The following is an 18,737-nucleotide window of genomic DNA, read 5'->3' as shown; positions in this document are numbered from 1 at the left end:
TCTAAAACCATTTTCATTCATTTCAACAATGGTTTATTGAAACGTCGTTTGATTAATTTTGCCAGTCATCACTTTCATTTTAAGGATATAGGATGAACAAAGTCTATGGATTTGCTATCCAGTAGCCTAATAATTAGGCTATGTGCCACGTCCGATTTCGCAAGTGGTGTAGTAGGCTACATTTAAAAACAGACAGCCGCCTGTGAGATCCATTTCATGAAGAGCATTATTGTCTTGTGCGATCATTCCCCCTCCCCCACACTCGTCTAACCAGGTCACTACATTATAGCCTATATGCGGCACTTAGGACGACACGACACTTGAGCCCGACACTATGTCAATGTAAAAATGTGTGTGAGTGCGCGCTGAACCACGAATTAACATATTAACTTTTCTTTTCAGCAGACATCGCAAACATAAAAAGAATCTCAAAACAGGAAGTCTTTCGTTTCTTTTAATAAATCGATGCATTTACTTTTGATGGGTTCCGGAGAGGTTCTTCGACTAAGTTTCGAACCCCGATCGCTGGCATACGATACCTATGCATCAACCACTTGCGCCACAGCTGGATGTGAACTTCAATAGGCTTTATTCGGGAAATGTACTTGAAACGTCGCCGGTTAAAATGAACAAGCCTCCGTTTTAAAATAGCTTACACATTTCTAAGTATTCCTAGCATGTAAATGTTGCCAAAATGTCCATCTTGTCCATCTCTTTCGTCTTCGCCTTGACGTTGACAATAATAGCCTATTCACGGAAATGCGGTCTTGTAACCGTAATGAATTCATGAATTAATCTAAGGTTGCCTTTCGAGTAGCCTATTTCAGGTTGAATTGAAGGAAATAGTCCTTCTGATAGGCCTATAGGTTTCTAAAACCATTTTCATTCATTTCAACAATGGTTTATTGAAACGTCGTTTGATTAATTTCGCCAATCACTTTCATTTTAATGATTAAATGAGACGGATATGCGGAGCATTTCTCTCCCTCTCCGTTGACCAAAACGTTGCTCTGGCATCTCTGCTGGACTGACTGAGTTATAGGCTACGTCGAGTGAGAGAGCTGTGAGGTAGGCTGTAAACATTCGAAAACTCGGGCGGTCTATGTTGCCCCCTTGCGGTTGCAGTTTTCCCGATGCTTCGGGAGTCCCGATGTGCGGGAATGAAAGGAGCATTCTCAACCCGTACCATCTGTAACTTTGGGCAGTCTCTCTCCCCCGAGTCTGAAGGGGGAGCTGTCTGTTTTCTAGCTCATCTGGGCTGGACAACAGCTGATTGGCGGGACTATTCAAATACATCTCTCACTTGCTGTTCGGTCTCTGATCTGGTCTGTCCTGTTCTGGACCCTGCTGGTGGCAGCAGCATTATATTCCTTTTGCCTTATTTGCACTACACATAGTCTACATGTTACTGATCTGCACAACACATTTGATTAACCTTTTCTTACTTCTCATCCACTGACTTGATACACGTCTTGATTTAGATTATGTTTTAACCGTAGGCCTTTAACTTCATGCTTTAATAAATTATTTTTGATTTAACGGTACAAACGGTGTGGTCTCCCTTTATGTCATGGCTACTGTGAGCTAGGTAGTCGTGACACCTGCCATTTACATTGTTCATTAAATGACTCTACTGGCTTTAACCTGACATGCTAAATAAATAATCTATTAGGAGTGAGGTCACTTTTGAAGATTTTTGGGGGGGACTTGGTGACCCCAAGATGATAGCTTTGTCTGTAACTCTCAACAGTGGTTCTTATGGATTTTTTTGCCTATCATACCATCCTCCATACTGTGCGTGGGAGCAAAATAGCCATGGGTCTTTGTCCAAGCATGTTTGCCACATTTCCAGATGATTAGAACCTTTTAGTCATCATTTTAACTGGAAATATAGGCATTTTCAACAAAATACCTAGTTTCCATAGACATTCTCTTACTTACAAATGTCAACACAATTTCTTTTTATTTCAATTTAGTGTATTCTCTTGTCTCTCCAATGTTGAAAAATGACTAGAGGATTTAGCCTCTGAGTGACTTCATTTTCATACCATAGTGAAAAAGAACGTCATGAACTACTTCTGAAAGTTCACAGACACTCTGATTTACTTTAAAACGTTGCATTTACATAGGAAAATGCTCCTGTTAAATGTTGTACATAATATGTTTCAGGGGTGCCAATAATTGTGAGCAAGCTGTTTTTGTTAAAAATATTTATTTCTTTATGAGATTTTCCTTTTTCTCAGAATAAATTTGCTTGCCTTGCAGGGTATATTTTTCCTCATTGTTTTCATTGTGGGAGAACAATAAATCACCTAAAGATTATTTTTTATACCTATTTTTAGTCAACTTTTACCAAGGGTGCCAATAATTCTGGAGGGTACTGTACATCTATATGTCTGCTCCAAACGTTGTGCAGTACCTCCCAAGACCATGATGAATCAGGAAATGCATGACCTGCACATACTGTAAACTCTACGACAGTAAACCTCAAAAACAATAGGCAACTTTTATTTTTTGTATATGATGTTGTGAAAAAGAAACTTCATGAAGTAAATAAAATCCTGAAGGTAAATCTATATCTTGGCCCATGTCATGTGTCTTTAATTTAAGCCCTGAGTGATCATTGTGCTGCCCGTGGAACTTGGCATAATGGCTGTTATTGTATAAAAACAAATCGTTAAAAATTTGTTCAAAATTTGGCAAGAATCTCCATCTGCATTAAGAGGTTAAAGGTAAGTGCAGTATTTCCGCAGTGGAGGCAACACACTACTGAATTTGTTATCACTTATTACTATTTATTAAGCTCTAGTAATAAATAAACAGTGATCAGTCATTAAAGTTAAACATTTATTTATGTATGTATTTATTACGTTGAACATTCATTACATATCAAGCAGAGTAGAAGATATCAAGTCGTGTTCATGTTGAAAACTACCACACATGATCATCTTCAAAACATTAATGGAGGAGAAAAAAGTTTGAGTCTTCTTTTCCAACGTTCGTTTTTAATATTAATATTATGTTGTCTTGCCTATAGGTAATGCTTTACCCTATCAAACAGTAGGCTACCGTGGGCTATACGCTTTTTCACTGATCTTGTGAATGACTTTCCGTCATGGTTTTCGTGCAGGCTGGACTGAGCAACAGCTCTAAGGTCCGTGTACGTCGCCGCCATTCGATTTCCGTTTTGAAATGGGAAATCAAATATCGGAAAACGATCGTTCTCCGATTTTCGTTTTGAAATAAGAAAACGAGAAACGAGAAACGAACTGTAATGCGTTTCTTGTTTCAGTGGTAAAAACTGGAAATGGGAATTAAATCCAATATCTGATTTCCTTTTATGAGTTTATGAATGAAAATAGGGAATAGGATTAGGCCTACTGGGCCGTTTTTTCATAACCGATTTTGCATTAATATCTCCCTTTTTAACCGGAAGGTCTTCTGGCTATGAACTTGAACGTTAGTCTTTTGCGGTAGCGGTTGCTATAGGCTAGGCTATTTATTCCAAGACTTCAAGTTGCACCAGTTGAATGTAAGTTTCATCTTAGTTTAGTTCAAACAAGCCACAAATAGGGGCAGTGGCGGTTCTAGACTGAATTACTCCCCAGGCGAGATCCTCCACGAGCGCCCCCATGAGTGTTATTTGACGCACTTTGCGTCAGTCGGGCTCATAGGGTTAAGCGCTCGTGCCGCCCCATACATGATGCCGCCCCGGGCGACCGCCCGGTTCGCCCGTACCTAAAACCGCCACTGAATAGGGGCACTCAGGGCCTACTCCACCAATTAAATTGCACTGTTGTGCGTTTGTTTTCCACAGTTAACCGAGTGAAAAAAAACACTGTGATTTGAAAGAGTTGACAGAAAGTCTGGGTCATTATGAAATTATTTCCATGTTTCAATCAAAGCCCCGTCTTGCACTGCAGCCTCACATTGCACCTGTCAAGATGCAGCGCGCTTTACGCACTCGTTTAGGTTCACACTGGACACTTTTAGCGGTTCGGTCCTAGCTTTCATAGCCTACTGGAGGCAGCAGGAGATCTAAAATCGTAGGCCTACTGCTCAAAATTAAGCGGCAGTAGCAGAGACCGTATATGACAATTAAAAAAAAAAAAAAACGTGCAGTCATTTAACGAATAGCCTATAGCACGGGATACAAGCGGTTATCAGCGTTAAAAACAAAGCATCATCATGACCGTGGTCCGTGTCCTATCACCTTACATGATCACATTAACAACTGCTGTTAGCCACATACCAACAAGTTAAAAGCGAACAGCTAAACGTAGGACGTACCTTTCTGGTCAGGTTAATTATCCAGTTAGTCCAAACAAAGTTATTTCCGTCATGCATTGATCTCGATATGAGTGTACCATAATAGTCATCATTGCTATTTAGGCCAGTCAATCTAGCTCAAAAAAGGGCCAAAACTTAAACTAATTGCAATAGTAATGGTTCATACTTTTTATTGATCCTTAAACCCTCCTGCATCACATATTAAAAATCTACCCATTTATATTTAGTGGAACATACTTTTATTCAAGGTCAAAGGTAGCAATTTCCAATGCATTTTGCCATTGAGATTTACTACAGGTGAAATGGGGAAAATTTTAAACTATAGATATCAAATTGAAACTTTCACAGTTGTTTACTCACATTAAGGCAAAGATTTTTTGTATTGCAAGTTTTCTGAAATGTGATGTTTAGATATGCAAATGAGACCAGTTTTACTTAAATATGCAATAATTTGCATATATTTCTAGAAAACTAAATCTGAACAATAGGTACAGTCAACTTCAAAATAATTGCTGAATTTTGCTTCTATATTGGATACCAAAAGCCTATTCAAAGGGAATATTTGATATCACTTCATATCACCTCAGAAATGAGGAAATCAAGTCAAGTCAAAATCAATGCGTTTCAATGGAAGTACATTATAGAACAAATGATTGTCAATGATATGGTATGATGGAAGCATCTCAGTGCATGCCAACTCACTTGATATGTTGTCTAAAGGTCAATATCTTCCTTATGTGACTTGGCATGTGACTTGAGATGCTTCCATCATACCATATCATTGAAAATCATTTGTTCTATAATGTACTTCCATTGAAACGCATTGATTTTGACTTGACTTGATCTCTTCATTTCTGAGGTGATATGAAGTAATATCTAATATTCCCTTTGCATAGGCTTTTGGTATCCAATATAGAAGCAAAATGCAGCAATTATTTTGAAGCTGACTGTACCTATTGTTCAGATTTAGTTTTCTAGAAATATATGCAAATTATTGCATATTTAGGTAAAACTGGTCTCATTTGCATATCTAAACATCACATTTCAGAAAACTTGCAATACAAAAAATCTTTGCCTTAATGTGAGTAAACAACTGTGAAAGTTTCACCAGTAGTAAATCCCAATGGCAAAATGCATTGGAAATTGCTACCTTTGACATTGAAAAAAAGTATGTTCCACTAAATATAAACGGGTAGATTTTTGATATGTTAATTAGATATACCTAGGGATCACAAAAAACTTGGAATGATTACTATTGCAATTAGTTATGGGTCAAACGCTAGATTGACTGGCCTAATTCTTCTATACAGGTCTGACTAAATTCAAAGTTTCACTCTAGATGGGCCTTGCCCAAAACTTGCGGCACTGGCTTTACCCTTACAAACTGTCATTTGCATTTTCTGACACATTTGTAGATGAATGGCCAACATAACACAACTCTACTGTGTCTCATCTTCAGGGAATAGCGTTACTGTGCGTTCACACCAAGACCGTCAAAAGCGTCAAGAGCGCCGGAAATCATTCATTTTCTATGGAGGGTCGGCGTTACCGGCTTCAAAAGCGTTCCGGGCGTGAGCGTGGCTTCATGAGCTTCACGGGCGTCAAAATAAAGTTGAGCATTCATTTGATTAACGGGCTAGTGCCTGCACACTGACGAGGCTTTTGTTCGTCACATTTTATTTTCAGTCGTCGACAGTTATGGGGGTAATCATAGACAGTAAATGGGTGAAATATTTAGATAGATAGATAGATAGATAGATAGATAGATACTTTATTGATCCCCAAGGGGGAATTCAAGAAATTTGGACAGTAGCCTCTGACTATCACTACACGGCTGCTGCACGTAACATATTAATTTGCTACTGCTAGCTGCCTGGTACTGTCTATGCACATGGATGGTGCAGCAAAAAGACGTCTCTTCTTTTCCGGGTTAGGCTATAATGCAAAATCGGTAATGAAAAAACGGCGCGGCTGTTCCTATTTCCTATTTCCATTAATGAATTCCCATCTACAGCTGTACTGCTGAAACAAGAAACAGATAACAGTTCGTTTCTCGTTTTTCGTTTTCTGATTTCAAAACGAAAATCGGAGAACGAGTCGTTTTCCGATTTTGGATTTCCCATCTCAGAACGGAAATCGAATGGCGGCGACGTACACGGACCCTCTAACAGGGTCCGTGGATCGGTCCGTGTATATTTTGGTAATTGGATTTTCTGTTTTTGAATGGGAATTAAAAAACAAAAAACGACTGGTTTGTTTGATTTTCGTTTTAAAGCCCAAAACCAACAATTGAAAAACGCAGCATTTTTCTTTCATTTTTATTTTTTAATTACACTTTAAAAAATGAAATTCAAAGTCAACACAAACGGAAAAACGGACCAAAAACAAGCATTATTCATTTTTGATTTTTGTCGGAAGTCAGACAGGAGCACATGTCATGGTCCAACCGGGACTGAAGAGGAGGACTAGCATAGCATCGACGACTACAGCAGTGAGTTGGAGAAATATGGATCAAGTTCAATACAATTTATTCAGGAAGAGTAAGCGGGTAAGCTTGCGTGAAGAGGACATGACGGTCCTCAAGTTGAGCAGGATCTTTCAGGTAAACTACCACCCACTATACCACCAATACTACGAATAAGTATATGCCTAATGATAGTAATATCAGAGCCTCTAGCCTAGCCTACTGTGTTCGTCATGGTAGATCTTTTTTCAACTCAAGTAGAAATAATTAAAAGTTTTGGCCAGTTAGTTTGGATCGCTACCCTCATAACATTGAATAAATGGTTTTGAAACGTGTGATGCCGCTAATATTATGCCTAGTTGGCTAATTTTATTTGACTTTTGTGTTTTTAGGTCTCCGTTGACAGTCTGTACCTTACAGACGACGCCAATGTGGCGATATTTGCCAGCGATTCGTCAGGAATGTTCAGCTCACTGGACCTGTGTCCAAGGGGGCATTATGAAGTCCACGGGGAGGACGATGTCGCCGCCCCAGGATCAAGTACGGGGCAACGCTTTGCCTTCTCAAGGACTAGTACAGTGACCAGTGGCTCACTGCTGGGTGCCGCTGCTCTCCCCAGAGCCTCAAACAAAACGTTTCAAAGGTAACTTTTTAAGTCACTTATGAAATCGGAAATGATAAGCTTACTGTAGCCTATAATAGGCCATAGCACCATTACCCATGCTTTGGTTTGTAGACTAGATATCTCTTATCTTGTTATTGTTGACATAAGTGGCCTAGTGGAAAGTAGGCATGTAATTGTATTGAAGTAGGCTACTGAGCACTTGAATTCTTCTACCAATAGGCCTACATTCCAAAACCATTGGTTTGTTTATGTTTCCATTTTCTGTCTTGTGTGATATGCCCTATCTTGCCATGCGGTCTGGCATATTCCGTGGGAATTTGGTTTGTGTTTAATTTTGAAACCTGTCTCTCACCTGTTTTGATTATCCCTCCCTGTGTATTTAAACCCTCTGTTTCCCCTGGGTCTTCATTGGCCCGTCTGTTACTTATCATTTGTACTTGTTTAATTCATCCAGATCCGTGTACCTCGCTGAGGCTCTTAGCGGCAAGCTCAGTGTGAGCCGGATGGTCATGGTGAGATTTTCGGAAGCTGAGGCCTCTCCTCAGGGGATCGCTGCCAAAGTGAAGGAAGCCATTGGGAGTCCAGAGAATTTGATTTTGACGGATTCTCAGGGGAATGCTATTGTGGAATCGGAGGGAACAACAGGTGGGTAACATACATAAATGCTTCTCTGTTTTGAGTTTGTGCTTTTGATTATGAATGAGTGATCCGCTTCAACTGAAATGTTTTCTCCTGGCCTCCACTCCTACTCCAAGGGTCACCTTATTGGAGACAAAATGCCAGAAAAGTTCTTGCTGTCCCAGAAAAAGACTTCACAGACCTGCAGGGCACCAAGAGGAGGAGAATGAGGTAGGCTCATTTACACTGAACTGTGCTCCTTTTTGTTGCTTTATTTTTTCTGTTAGATTAATCGGTAACACTTTCTATGAAGCCCATATCTATTGCGCATTATGAGCGCATTTATAACAAATTATAATGCACATTATAATTACTTACAACGCATTACGACTACACTGATGATGTTTCATGATGCTTTATGTTAACAGTAATGAATAACCATGAATCTAGCTTATAACACTTTATAAATCCAAGGGTATTATGAGTGCTCATGACTGGATATAAACTACAGGCGGCCTGATGGGGCTTACAGTACATTATGATGCATTATAGATGTGCATTATACAGTGCATTATAGATGCATCCATATGAACTTCACTTTACTTAGAGCACACATTGACGACTTATGATCTCACATGAAACATTATAGCATCGTATGAGCCCTTATGACAGTTTATCATCCAGGTCTGTGCATAGAGGGGTATAGGTACTCAAAATGTAGGCCTACTATAAACCCCATCAGGCAGCCTGTAGTTTATAGCCAGTCATGAGCACTCATGACACCCTTGTATTTATAAAGCATTATAAGCTAGATTCATAGTTATTCATAACTGTTAATATAAAGCATCATGAAGCATTATGAGTGTAGTTATAATACGTTGTAAGTAATTATAATGTGCGTTATAATTTGTTACAAATGCGCTTAAGTAAAGTGTTACCGATTAATCTTTACTTCTCTTTTCAGACAATTTTGCCATTGCCATCTTTGTATAGGCCACACCATACATTGGGTTTGCATTCCCTTATACCCTGTCTGCCACTAATAAACCAAGTCCCCCTTAAGGGTGCACCATGTAACATTTTAGTAGTCAATTTCCAGAATTCATCCTGGCCATTCACAAATGTGACCTTTTTAACAAATACTTACCACCACCATTAAATTCTAAATATTCCTTGTAACTGGAAAAATTGTGTTTTACATACATGAAAAGGCGGATCTTCTCCATGATCTGCCATTTTGAATTTCCAACAATAGACATTGCAAGACGTGCTGTCCTTTGGTCATGCTAGTAAATATTGGTTTATTATTCAGTAATATTTATGAAAAGATCAAAATTGGCAATAGTCAGCACAGTTTAAATGAGCAGCATAGTTGCAATACCTACTCTGGCCACAATCTTACACAGTACACCTTTTAAAGTATGAAATCCTGCCAAATACACTTCCTAAATGGCTGCTCTTTTTTATAAATCAAATACTTTTTTTTGCAAAGGTTACACTTCTACCCCGCCATCATCAATCCTGCTCACCATATCAAGTACATATCTAACCTCTATTTTTTGTGTGTGTTATATCCTCTGTGAAACAGCCGGAAAAACGAAGAGGTTGGAGGCATTGCCGAGGTCACAGAAAAAATTGAAGAGCTGGTTCTTGCATCTCAGAGTCTCCCGGATGTTACATCAGCAATCAGGGAGCTCACCGATCTGGCTGCAGTTAAAAGACTGACCCTGACTCAATCACAGCTACAGGCCATTAAGCATGGGTTCTCTTGTGCTATTTGCTTGAGTAAGTACCCAATGGATCTATTTTATATGGTGTGTGCCACAATTTCATTAACAAATAAACACTTGTGTTTTATAGTATCTAACCAATGTTTGCTGTGTGCCAGCCACTTTATTTTTGTGATGTACAGTAACAGATATTCTTATAATTAACAAAGTTGTTACATAATGCACATCCAATACACCAAGAACATTTAACCGAAGACACACATGCATTAATTGACAAGTCTTTCTCATTTTGTGTTTTAGAGTTGATGACAGAGCCAATCTTCACGCAGTGTTGCCAAACCCTCATTGGCTGCAAAACTTGCGTGGAGGAGTGGCATAGGAACTCCGACACCTGTGCAAAATGTAGGGGAAGTGTTGAAGGAGACAGCATGTTTGAAGTTAAGGGCCTATCAGAGGCACTGTCTGTCCTGAGGTCTCTTTTTGAAGAGGAGTAATATGTATTTGTTTACTCGCAAACAAGTATTTTTATTTTGTTTACCGAGTATCGAGTGATACAGAGTGTTTTTATTTTGATTTTATTTTGTTTACCGAGTACTGAGTGTTTGTTGTTTTTATTTTGTTTTATTCTTTTTACGTGGGTCAGAGTTCATACGCCCACTGCCACTAATTCCACTCATTTACATTCTTATATTTTTTACAAATCCCAACACAAATGTTTACACATTGCGCCGAGTTGTGGTAATGAGAAAGAGAAGCGCCTCTTTGTATGGTGTGTAATCATTGTTGACTGCTCTAGACAACAGTTCAGAAATGTCAGAATATTGTTCTGCAAACTGGTTCTCAGCCATTAGTTTGTCTTCTTCTGTTAAAAATGGATCTACTCCAAAGGTAGATTGTGGTGTTAGGGTGGATCCAAGCTGCTGTCTGTAAAGTTCTGCTGCTTCAGCTGAGTGAGGCAACAGCTCCTGTGGGATTTTTTTGGGACACCCACTGCCAGCCAAGTCGTTTGGTGTTCCTTTTCCTGTAAAATAAAGATACTGTTGACATTGAGACGTACTGTATGTGTGTCTGTTTTTAATTCTGTTCTAATTCTTCTGATGTTTGCAATACTGGTTATTTTACCTGGAATACGGTGAGCATTCCAAGACTCCACCACTCTTGTAACACCAATCTGGCACAGCTGACCAGTCAGGCAGGACACGCAGTATTTGACAAGACTGTCATCCATGTCAAGCAATTCCTGGTCCACCAACTGCAGAAGGGCTTTCTTCAGGGGGTAGTTGACACGGCTATTTATCTCTGGCCAGATTCGTTCAACTGTGTGATTCTGAATATGAGGAAAAAAACATTTTACACTACATTTTGCAGACTTCTCTACAGTAAAAGTGTTGGAAAGCATTGCAATTCTGAAAAATAAGACTGTGTGCTGCTAAAACAAATTATTGTTTTGAAATAAACAATAACACATATTAACAAATAATTTCAACAGGGATAGCCACAGTGTGTGTTGGTGAAGCAACTATAGAATATACTGAACTGTACCCTTGTGGATGGAGTTTGCAAGTAAGGTCTTCTCTCTTGAGTGTAGCGTTGAGGTGACAGCAGCTCCTGAATGAAGAGCGTCAAATAAAACTCCTTCCCGTGGTCCACGCGAACCTGGTCCCACATCCCATTAGCTAGTATTGCAGGCCTATTGGATGAAAAAGTTGGTTTTAATTTGAGCAAAGCTTTTCATATGTAACCATTCAAAATCATTCTTTTAAAAATTTAAATGATTCGGCTATAAAGTAGGCTAACTGTTACGCTGACATCATATTGTCACATTCGCCTTTGTGGGATACTATTTCCAGTGGCAGTATAGCCTGTCAGTTATAGGGGACTACAGCTCATATAAATGATTGAATACTGTTATATGCACAAACTACACAATGTTACCTGAAAACATCTTCATAGATGGTAAGGTTATTTTTTATGGCCATGGTGGAGTGACCAACAATCTTTTTGCTATAGCCGTCAATGGCTACAACATGTGTAACCCCAAACATTTGCAACTTTTCATTCTGGTCCAGATGAATCTTCTGTCCCATGTAGTCTGCTTGGTATGGTATGGGGTTGAGGTTGCGAGCACCCTAGAAGAAGACAAAAATAATGTGACAAAACATAGGCTTTAACAGATCCGGACACAGCTACACCTACAACCCTTAGGCTACTTGAGTCAGTTTCATGCTTGGCTATTTTAACTTACAGGCTCAGTCTGGATGTGGCCAATTGGACTCTTTGGACTCTTTTTAGCCCATGAATTATTTTACTGTTGAATAACCTTGAGAGAGGATGATCCATGTTTAGTTTTAGGGCCATTGGCCCACCCCAGAGAAAGGATGCTGATGTTAGGCCTATAAACAGTATAATATGGCCACTGGGTGGCAGCGTGGGGTTGCGCATTGGAGGGAGGCAGGATGACCTTACACTTCAGGGCTATCCTATGCGCACTACAGTCATTGATCCATGAATTGATTTCTCATCAGCTTCATCTACAAGTGTATGTCTTAGTAATTGCGATGGTTATAAAGTAGCCTAGGAACACAGAAGTAGGCCTACGCCAGTAGATTAAGTGACACACCGCTACCTCAAACATCTTGAATTTGTATAGCCTACCTGGCGTCTTGCTTCATTGTAAGGTCGGTGAATAGTTCTAAGCACTGATCCTATACGTGTCTCTGCAGCATGTACCCCTTTCACGGCGAGGTACCCCTTCATCATCCTTCTGCCAAATGTTGGTCCTGTCTAGAAACAACAAATGGCCTGCTTTCACCATTCCGATCGAAATAAATTGCTTTGCACATGCACACACATAGGCCCATCAAAGAAGACGAGTGCAGTTTTCATACCTCGGCTATGGCTTTTGCCACCTCCAACTCCAGATGTTCGTCGGGCAACCCCCTCAAGTTTACGCAGTTGTCAGCACAGTACTTTCGCACATTCCGGGCTGAAAATCCTCTTCCGCCCCCACTTTCCACTGAAAGGCGCGCAGAGATTTCTGACGATGACAGGCCTTGTTTAGCCAATTCTAGAATAATTTCTGAGTAGGGCTCCAAAGACATTATTATCGCTTTATTCGCGCTTTATTGCAGTCTGAATGGCAACTTCCGGTGCGAGAATAATGAATAATGCTTGTTTTTGGTCCGTTTTTCCGTTTGTGTTGACTTTGAATTTCATTTTTTAAAGTGTAATTAAAAAATGAAAATGAAAGAAAAATGCTGCGTTTTTCAATTGTTGGTTTTGGGCTTTAAAACGAAAATCAAACAAACCAGTCGTTTTTTGTTTTTTAATTCCCATTCAAAAACAGAAAATCCAATTACCAAAATATACACGGACCGTGGATCTTCTGGCCAATTGTTTATCGTTTCATGAATGAGAATGGATAAACAAAAAATAAAGAATATTTCACTTTTTAATTAGAAAATAGAAAAACGAAAAACGCAGATCTAGTCGTTTTCTGTTTTCATCAGTATTTTCCATACATGGAATTAAATTACAGACAACAAAAAAGGTCCGTGATTTTGTTCAGTGGCGTAGCGTAGTTGCCCAAGGCCCCGGTGCAAGTCTGGAGCTGGACCCCCACCCCCCCACCCCACGCTATCTCGACAATCCATCTCAAGACACACACCGACCGACCACAGAGGGAAAGAACGCACGCACGGTCATTATTACATGGACAGCTACTATTTGCGTAACTTGCACACAGCCTACGATCAAAAACAGGACGCATACAAATTCATTCAACTGAACACACCACGTTCCCTTGCAGCACAACAATGGCCTCATCAAAGAATACAGGACGGCTTGACGCCGAAACGTTTTTGTTTTATAGGCATGGTGCTACAGTATAAGATAATTAGTTAACTAATGAGTGCGGTTCTTTTGCACATTGGAATACGATATTTAACTCGCACCCGAAGAAGGAGATATTTTGGAGTTTGAGCGCGCCTCTCTCTGCAAACTCATCAAAGAACAGACACATACATTATGGCACAGCGGCCATTTAACTAACCTGTACGCCGATCAGTTGCCGTATAAGCAAAAACACTTGCACTCACCCGTCAGAAGTGTAGGCTACTTTGCGTGCCTTCTGCTCAGCAAACTCGTTAACTATTGTGGTGAAATCCAATTTCCTCGCCCTGTCATTTTCGATGGAGAGTATGGCCAATCCACTCAATCGCTCCTGACCCATGGCACTCCTCAGATAGGTCTTTATTAATTTGCTGACTTTCCACGACTTTAGTAAGAGTAGTAGCCTACCTATTTACATTTGCTAGCATGTGCAGCAGCCTATGATCAGAGATGACGTAAAGATGTTATGACTGGACAAACAGATTTCCCAGCAGGCCATGTTACAACATCTTGTAAATTGACGATAAAATAATCAATAATGGTATTAGTTTTATTGATTAATTTTGATTCTAACGTTGAAATGTCATTAGTAAAATCAAAATGATATGAAAAGTAGGAGAAAATACAAGAATTGGGGAATGGATAGGTGCCATGAGACCAAGTTGCAGAAGATAGTGAAGCACTTAAATAGCAATCAGATTAGGCCTACTCTACATGGCAATTCAGAAGAGCCGGCGTCGTTGATGACAGTAAATGACTTTCTGTCGTATAGCTGGGAGGCGCTGGGCAATTTGCGAATTATAAAGGGCCCTGCGAAGCTCAGGGGCCCCGGTGCGTTGCACCGTCGCACGCTACGCCCCTGATTTTGTTGTTAAGCATTATTGTTTTTCATTGGGTGTGATGGACTGGGTAGGTGGCGCAACACAGGAAGTTAAACTGTATGTGATCATGATTGTAGCAAGTTATGACCGATCATGTACACTGCCTGCTCGTCAGGCTGTCTGTGGCCACCTAGTCTGTCTGTAGCTCACATTGTGGAAGCATTGCAGATCTAAAAATATATAAATATAAAAGCAACGGATATAGGCGAGGATTGAACCCACAGATTAGCCTATAGCATAAAGTAAACCTCCAAGCAATAACCTGTCACGCCACAACACAATCCAGTGCACAGCATGAGACATAGGCCTACTATAGCCTATTCTAAAACATCTATCAAAGCCATGTTTACATGTCAGCAACATTATCGTTAATATCCTACAAGTGTATTATTGAGTTTTTACTATCCTTGTGCGTAAATGCGCAAAATATGGACACTTTTCCTGCCCATGCGTTTCAATGGCAGTGTTTCATGAACAGAATTCTTAAAAGTATAGTCTAGTCTAGGAGAAAAGGATGCACAATTAGACAACACATTTTTATTTCAGCTGGCGTTCATGTTTCTGTTACAGACGGCCACTGCCTAACGTTTGTAAAACGTAACCATGATAACCAACTTAGAAGGTCAACTAAATGGCTTGGGCAACGGCAAAGATAACTCGGTAGCCAGATACTGTAACATGATCAGTCATGTTAACTTGCTACAATCATAATAACATGAGTTGACATGTTTTAATGGTATAAGTAAAATGCACTTCACGTTCCGGTCTTGGTTGGTTCGTGGCGTAAGCAGGTGCGTGGCTGGCACCATGGTTGTTTAACTTTGGTATAGCGGTTCGATATGGAATCATAATTATTTTATTTAAGTAATATGTTTTGGTGGCATATTCATAATCCAGTGCACGTAGCCTACTACAATCAATTTTGACATTTAAAGATGTCATGCATATTTGTATTCGTTCGTCTCCAGTTTATATCAGAAAGTTGACAAATCAAGGTGCCACATCTGTCGTAGAAACGTCATCAATCGTGGAACGTCATCAAGGAAGCCAGTTGACAGATGGATTTCAGAATTTACAAGATGCATTTCAGGATTTTGGGGTTTATTTTTATTGTCTGTGATTCCATGTGTGAAAAATACTGGTGAAAACAGAAAACGACCGATCTGCGTTTTCCGTTTTTCTATTGTCAATTGAGAAAGTGAAATATTCTTTATTTTTTGTTTACCCATTCTGATTTCTGAAACGAAAATCGATTGGCCAGAAGATCCACGGACCTAACAGCCAACACTGAGCTTCTGATCCAGACATTACGGGAAATGTGACGTCGAACGTTAGCTTCCCTACAACCGACATGCTAAAATACTTCTTTACGGGAAACCAACGTAATATACGGGGAAACAGTGAATTAATTTTGACTTCGATACCCTATATAGAATACACAGAAGCTATAAGGGAGACAAAGGGCACATGTTACATGAAGTTATGGGATCGCAAAAATCTGAAAGTCTATGGCCGTCCAAGGGAGTTAGCAGAGTGTTGATCACCAGCTCATTTCGTGTTTCTACTTCCGGGAATATGCCTGCCCCCTTGGGCGTTCCCACTGATCGGGAACGGAAGTCAGCGGCGCAATGCATTCTGGGACAAAAGGGGCGTTTTCCTCCATTAGGTGAGGCCGCGGCGCGAATTATAAACAAGAAACCTATGGTATTTCGAAAAAGATCGGCTAGCCAAAACAGTAACACTAGATGTAAACATTTAGGCTACTATGCTAAAAACTAGTAGTAGAAGTAGTAATGGACCGTACAGAGACAAGCTCCTGCCGGACGCGAGGAAACGTTATATAGAAAAGATGTCTTTGATCGGTAACATGGATCCCTATGACAGACCGTCTGGAGAGTGGACGTGAGACCCTGAAAGTAATACAAAAACACTCCGTTGTTGATTTTTTTTACCTGACGATCGTAGGCACGGACGTTACATCCAACAACACAACAGGTTCGTCCCATGATGTGTGAAAATCAGTGTTAGAAACAGCGAGTTAGCCATGTTTTACAATGTTTACAATGATACAGCATTGGCAGCAGCGTACAAGTGGCCTCACTTATGTATCCCAGACGCCACCGCGGCGCAACCGCGAAATGTCCGCGACGTCACATTCCCATTCTCTATAACTAACACTGGATAGACTATCCCATTGTTTCCCCCCCATCATTCTTTATGTAGATCAGTCAGTGAGGATCGAGGCATCGAGGAGCGAGGGAGGACGTATAAACGCTTTTACTGTCTATGATAAACGCTGCATGAGAGGCACCCATCGCCTCACATCTACCACACAAGCACCTGTTAAACAAAATGTGCTAAGATAAACTCACTCTCCTTTCCTCCGTGTAGCTCTAATAATTGTTGTAAGGCCTTGTAAGAAATGACATGTAGACTACGTCAGAAATACTAAGGAGCAGCCTAGCAGGTCTGAAAGCAGCAACTGATTAAAAATCAGATAGCTGCTAGCAACAACATTTCGAGATATCCCTATCCCCAGACTAGCCGACCACCACAGTAGGCTAAGCATTTAAAATCTGAAACATTTACTACACATGCGGCTTAGATGGTGACAATCTATGGATGCTTGAAAAACAAAGTAGACAGTGGATTTGCTACATATGATTTATTAAAAACACTGCAATGAGATAAACAAGGCATCTCGTTTTGGACAAAAGCGTCTGCTAACATAACCGTAACCGTAAACAAGACAACGTTAGCCGCCGTTAGCCCGTGGTCACTCACCAAGACACTTGCCCAATTCTCCACCGATTATCGTCACACCACAACTCTATCTCCCTCCTCTGGCCATTCACTCTTCCCCTAATCTCTACCTGACCCCTCTCTCGTCTTGGCGGCTCATAGTTATAGGTCAATGGCCCGTCGAAAGAGTCGACCGTAACCTGCTCTTCGCTATCAGACTCCATTACAAAGAGATAAGATTCACCTGTCCCCGCGTCACGTTCGATCAGGCCGGTTATTTTACTGGCAATTTCTTTAAAACACTTTTAAAATGTACATATGTGATTAATTTCTTCACAGAAATCGAGTTCATACACTATTTGTCTACACATCCAATCACAGGGGTCTTCAAATTGAAAGTTGGTCTTTAAGGTAGGAGACTGAACATGCACAAGCGACCGCCCATCTTAGTACAGTAGGCCTAATTGGATACTGTAGTAGTTTGTGCATTGTGTTTTGGATGTTTATGTGTTTCTTTGTGTTTTGTACTTCCATGATGACCATTTTGTTTCCACATACAATAAAATTTGTTCCTCCTTCACACTGACACCAACCTTTATAGTAGATTTCAATCTACAGCTGCCTGATTGTTTGGATTTTTAACTGATTCTGGGGTGGATCCCTTTAAAGTAGCCTAATGTTTATCAACGCAGTCTGCTGTTGGCTGAAATTAGTGGGTGGAATTTCAAAAAACATGAACTCTTGGAACAGGGGAAAATATTTGTCTTGCATAGTGTTGCAACAATTTTTCTACTTTGGTATCATGCAAATGATGGTCATGTGAAGGACGGATATTATACACTGGCTTGGCCTTTTGTGTAAAGGTTGATAACCCACATTGGGAAGATGGCTCATGTTTGTTTTTAGTGCATTTGTTATTATTTACTCTGCAACATGCTCAAAATTGGTCTTGAACATTGACAGCAACTATGCACACAACAATTAAAAAATTAAATCCAGTGTCCTTATACTACACAGCTCTATTGCATTTAGTGCTAGTGGAAAAAGCATTGGAAAAGAAAGGCATTTCAGTACTACAGTCTACAGCCTACAATGTACTCTGAATGCCTCACTGATTGCCTCACCTCTGTCCATTATGAACCTGTAGCCCACTATTCAGCAACCTGTTTAGGCTACTGGTGGTGAAAACTGTTCATAGTTTTGCCAAAAGAGTGGTCAATTCAAGAAATGTGTTCAGGCAACTGATCATTGGGTTCAAAGAATGGAGTTTTAGCAATTGTGCCAAAAATGGAATTGAGGTATTTGAGACTTTGTTGGGCACCAGGTTTGGTGACTGTGACTTTAAATGGTGCTGGCCTACATTATCTTTTATGAGCATCATTTACATTAATACTGAATATTCTCATATATCAGACTTTTCAGATTAAAGCCCATTTAATATTGTTTATTGTATCATTGCCTGCATTAGTATGTTGATTTTTCTTTAACCTTTCTTC

At 40.1% G+C, this 18,737-nt stretch overlaps 2 protein-coding genes across 2 annotated transcripts; one reads left to right on the top strand and one right to left on the bottom strand.

Moving 5' to 3' along the window:
* The first annotated feature begins 6,726 nt into the window (after positions 1-6,726).
* Positions 6,727-10,761, top strand: LOC134083176 (uncharacterized). The gene is made up of 6 exons (XM_062539358.1): positions 6,727-6,892; positions 7,147-7,397; positions 7,834-8,024; positions 8,135-8,228; positions 9,586-9,782; positions 10,028-10,761. Exons 1-6 carry the CDS (start codon positions 6,728-6,730, stop codon positions 10,219-10,221), a joined length of 1,092 nt encoding a protein of 363 aa, XP_062395342.1. The 5' UTR covers position 6,727; the 3' UTR covers positions 10,222-10,761.
* A 448-nt stretch (positions 10,762-11,209) lies between these two features.
* LOC134083453 (uncharacterized) lies at positions 11,210-12,828 on the bottom strand. The gene is made up of 4 exons (XM_062539778.1): positions 12,616-12,828; positions 12,383-12,511; positions 11,663-11,856; positions 11,210-11,417 (listed from the first exon to the last, which is right to left on the bottom strand). The coding sequence occupies exons 1-4, from the start codon at positions 12,826-12,828 to the stop codon at positions 11,210-11,212; spliced, it is 744 nt and encodes a 247-aa protein (XP_062395762.1).
* Between the last annotated feature and the right edge of the window lie 5,909 nt (positions 12,829-18,737).

The sequence above is a fragment of the Sardina pilchardus genome, chromosome 6 (assembly GCF_963854185.1).
Source record: "Sardina pilchardus chromosome 6, fSarPil1.1, whole genome shotgun sequence".
Classification (NCBI taxonomy): Eukaryota; Metazoa; Chordata; class Actinopteri; order Clupeiformes; family Clupeidae; genus Sardina; species Sardina pilchardus.
This window is presented reverse-complemented; position numbering and strand designations above follow the sequence as displayed.

Bases quoted from the DNA above. Each gene is read 5' to 3' on its own strand.
- LOC134083176 (XM_062539358.1), top strand. From the start codon at position 6,728: ATGGTCCAACCGGGACTGAAGAGGAGGACTAGCATAGCATCGACGACT. The intron at 6,893-7,146 runs GTAAACTACCAC...TTGTGTTTTTAG, and splicing joins AGTTGAGCAGGATCTTTCAG to GTCTCCGTTGACAGTCTGTA. The intron at 8,229-9,585 runs GTAGGCTCATTT...TCTGTGAAACAG, and splicing joins ACCAAGAGGAGGAGAATGAG to CCGGAAAAACGAAGAGGTTG.
- LOC134083453 (XM_062539778.1), bottom strand. From the start codon at position 12,828: ATGTCTTTGGAGCCCTACTCAGAAATTATTCTAGAATTGGCTAAACAA. The intron at 11,857-12,382 runs GTAGGCTATACA...GTCTTCTTCTAG, and splicing joins ACAATGAAGCAAGACGCCAG to GGTGCTCGCAACCTCAACCC. The intron at 11,418-11,662 runs GTAACATTGTGT...TTCATCCAATAG, and splicing joins ATCTATGAAGATGTTTTCAG to GCCTGCAATACTAGCTAATG.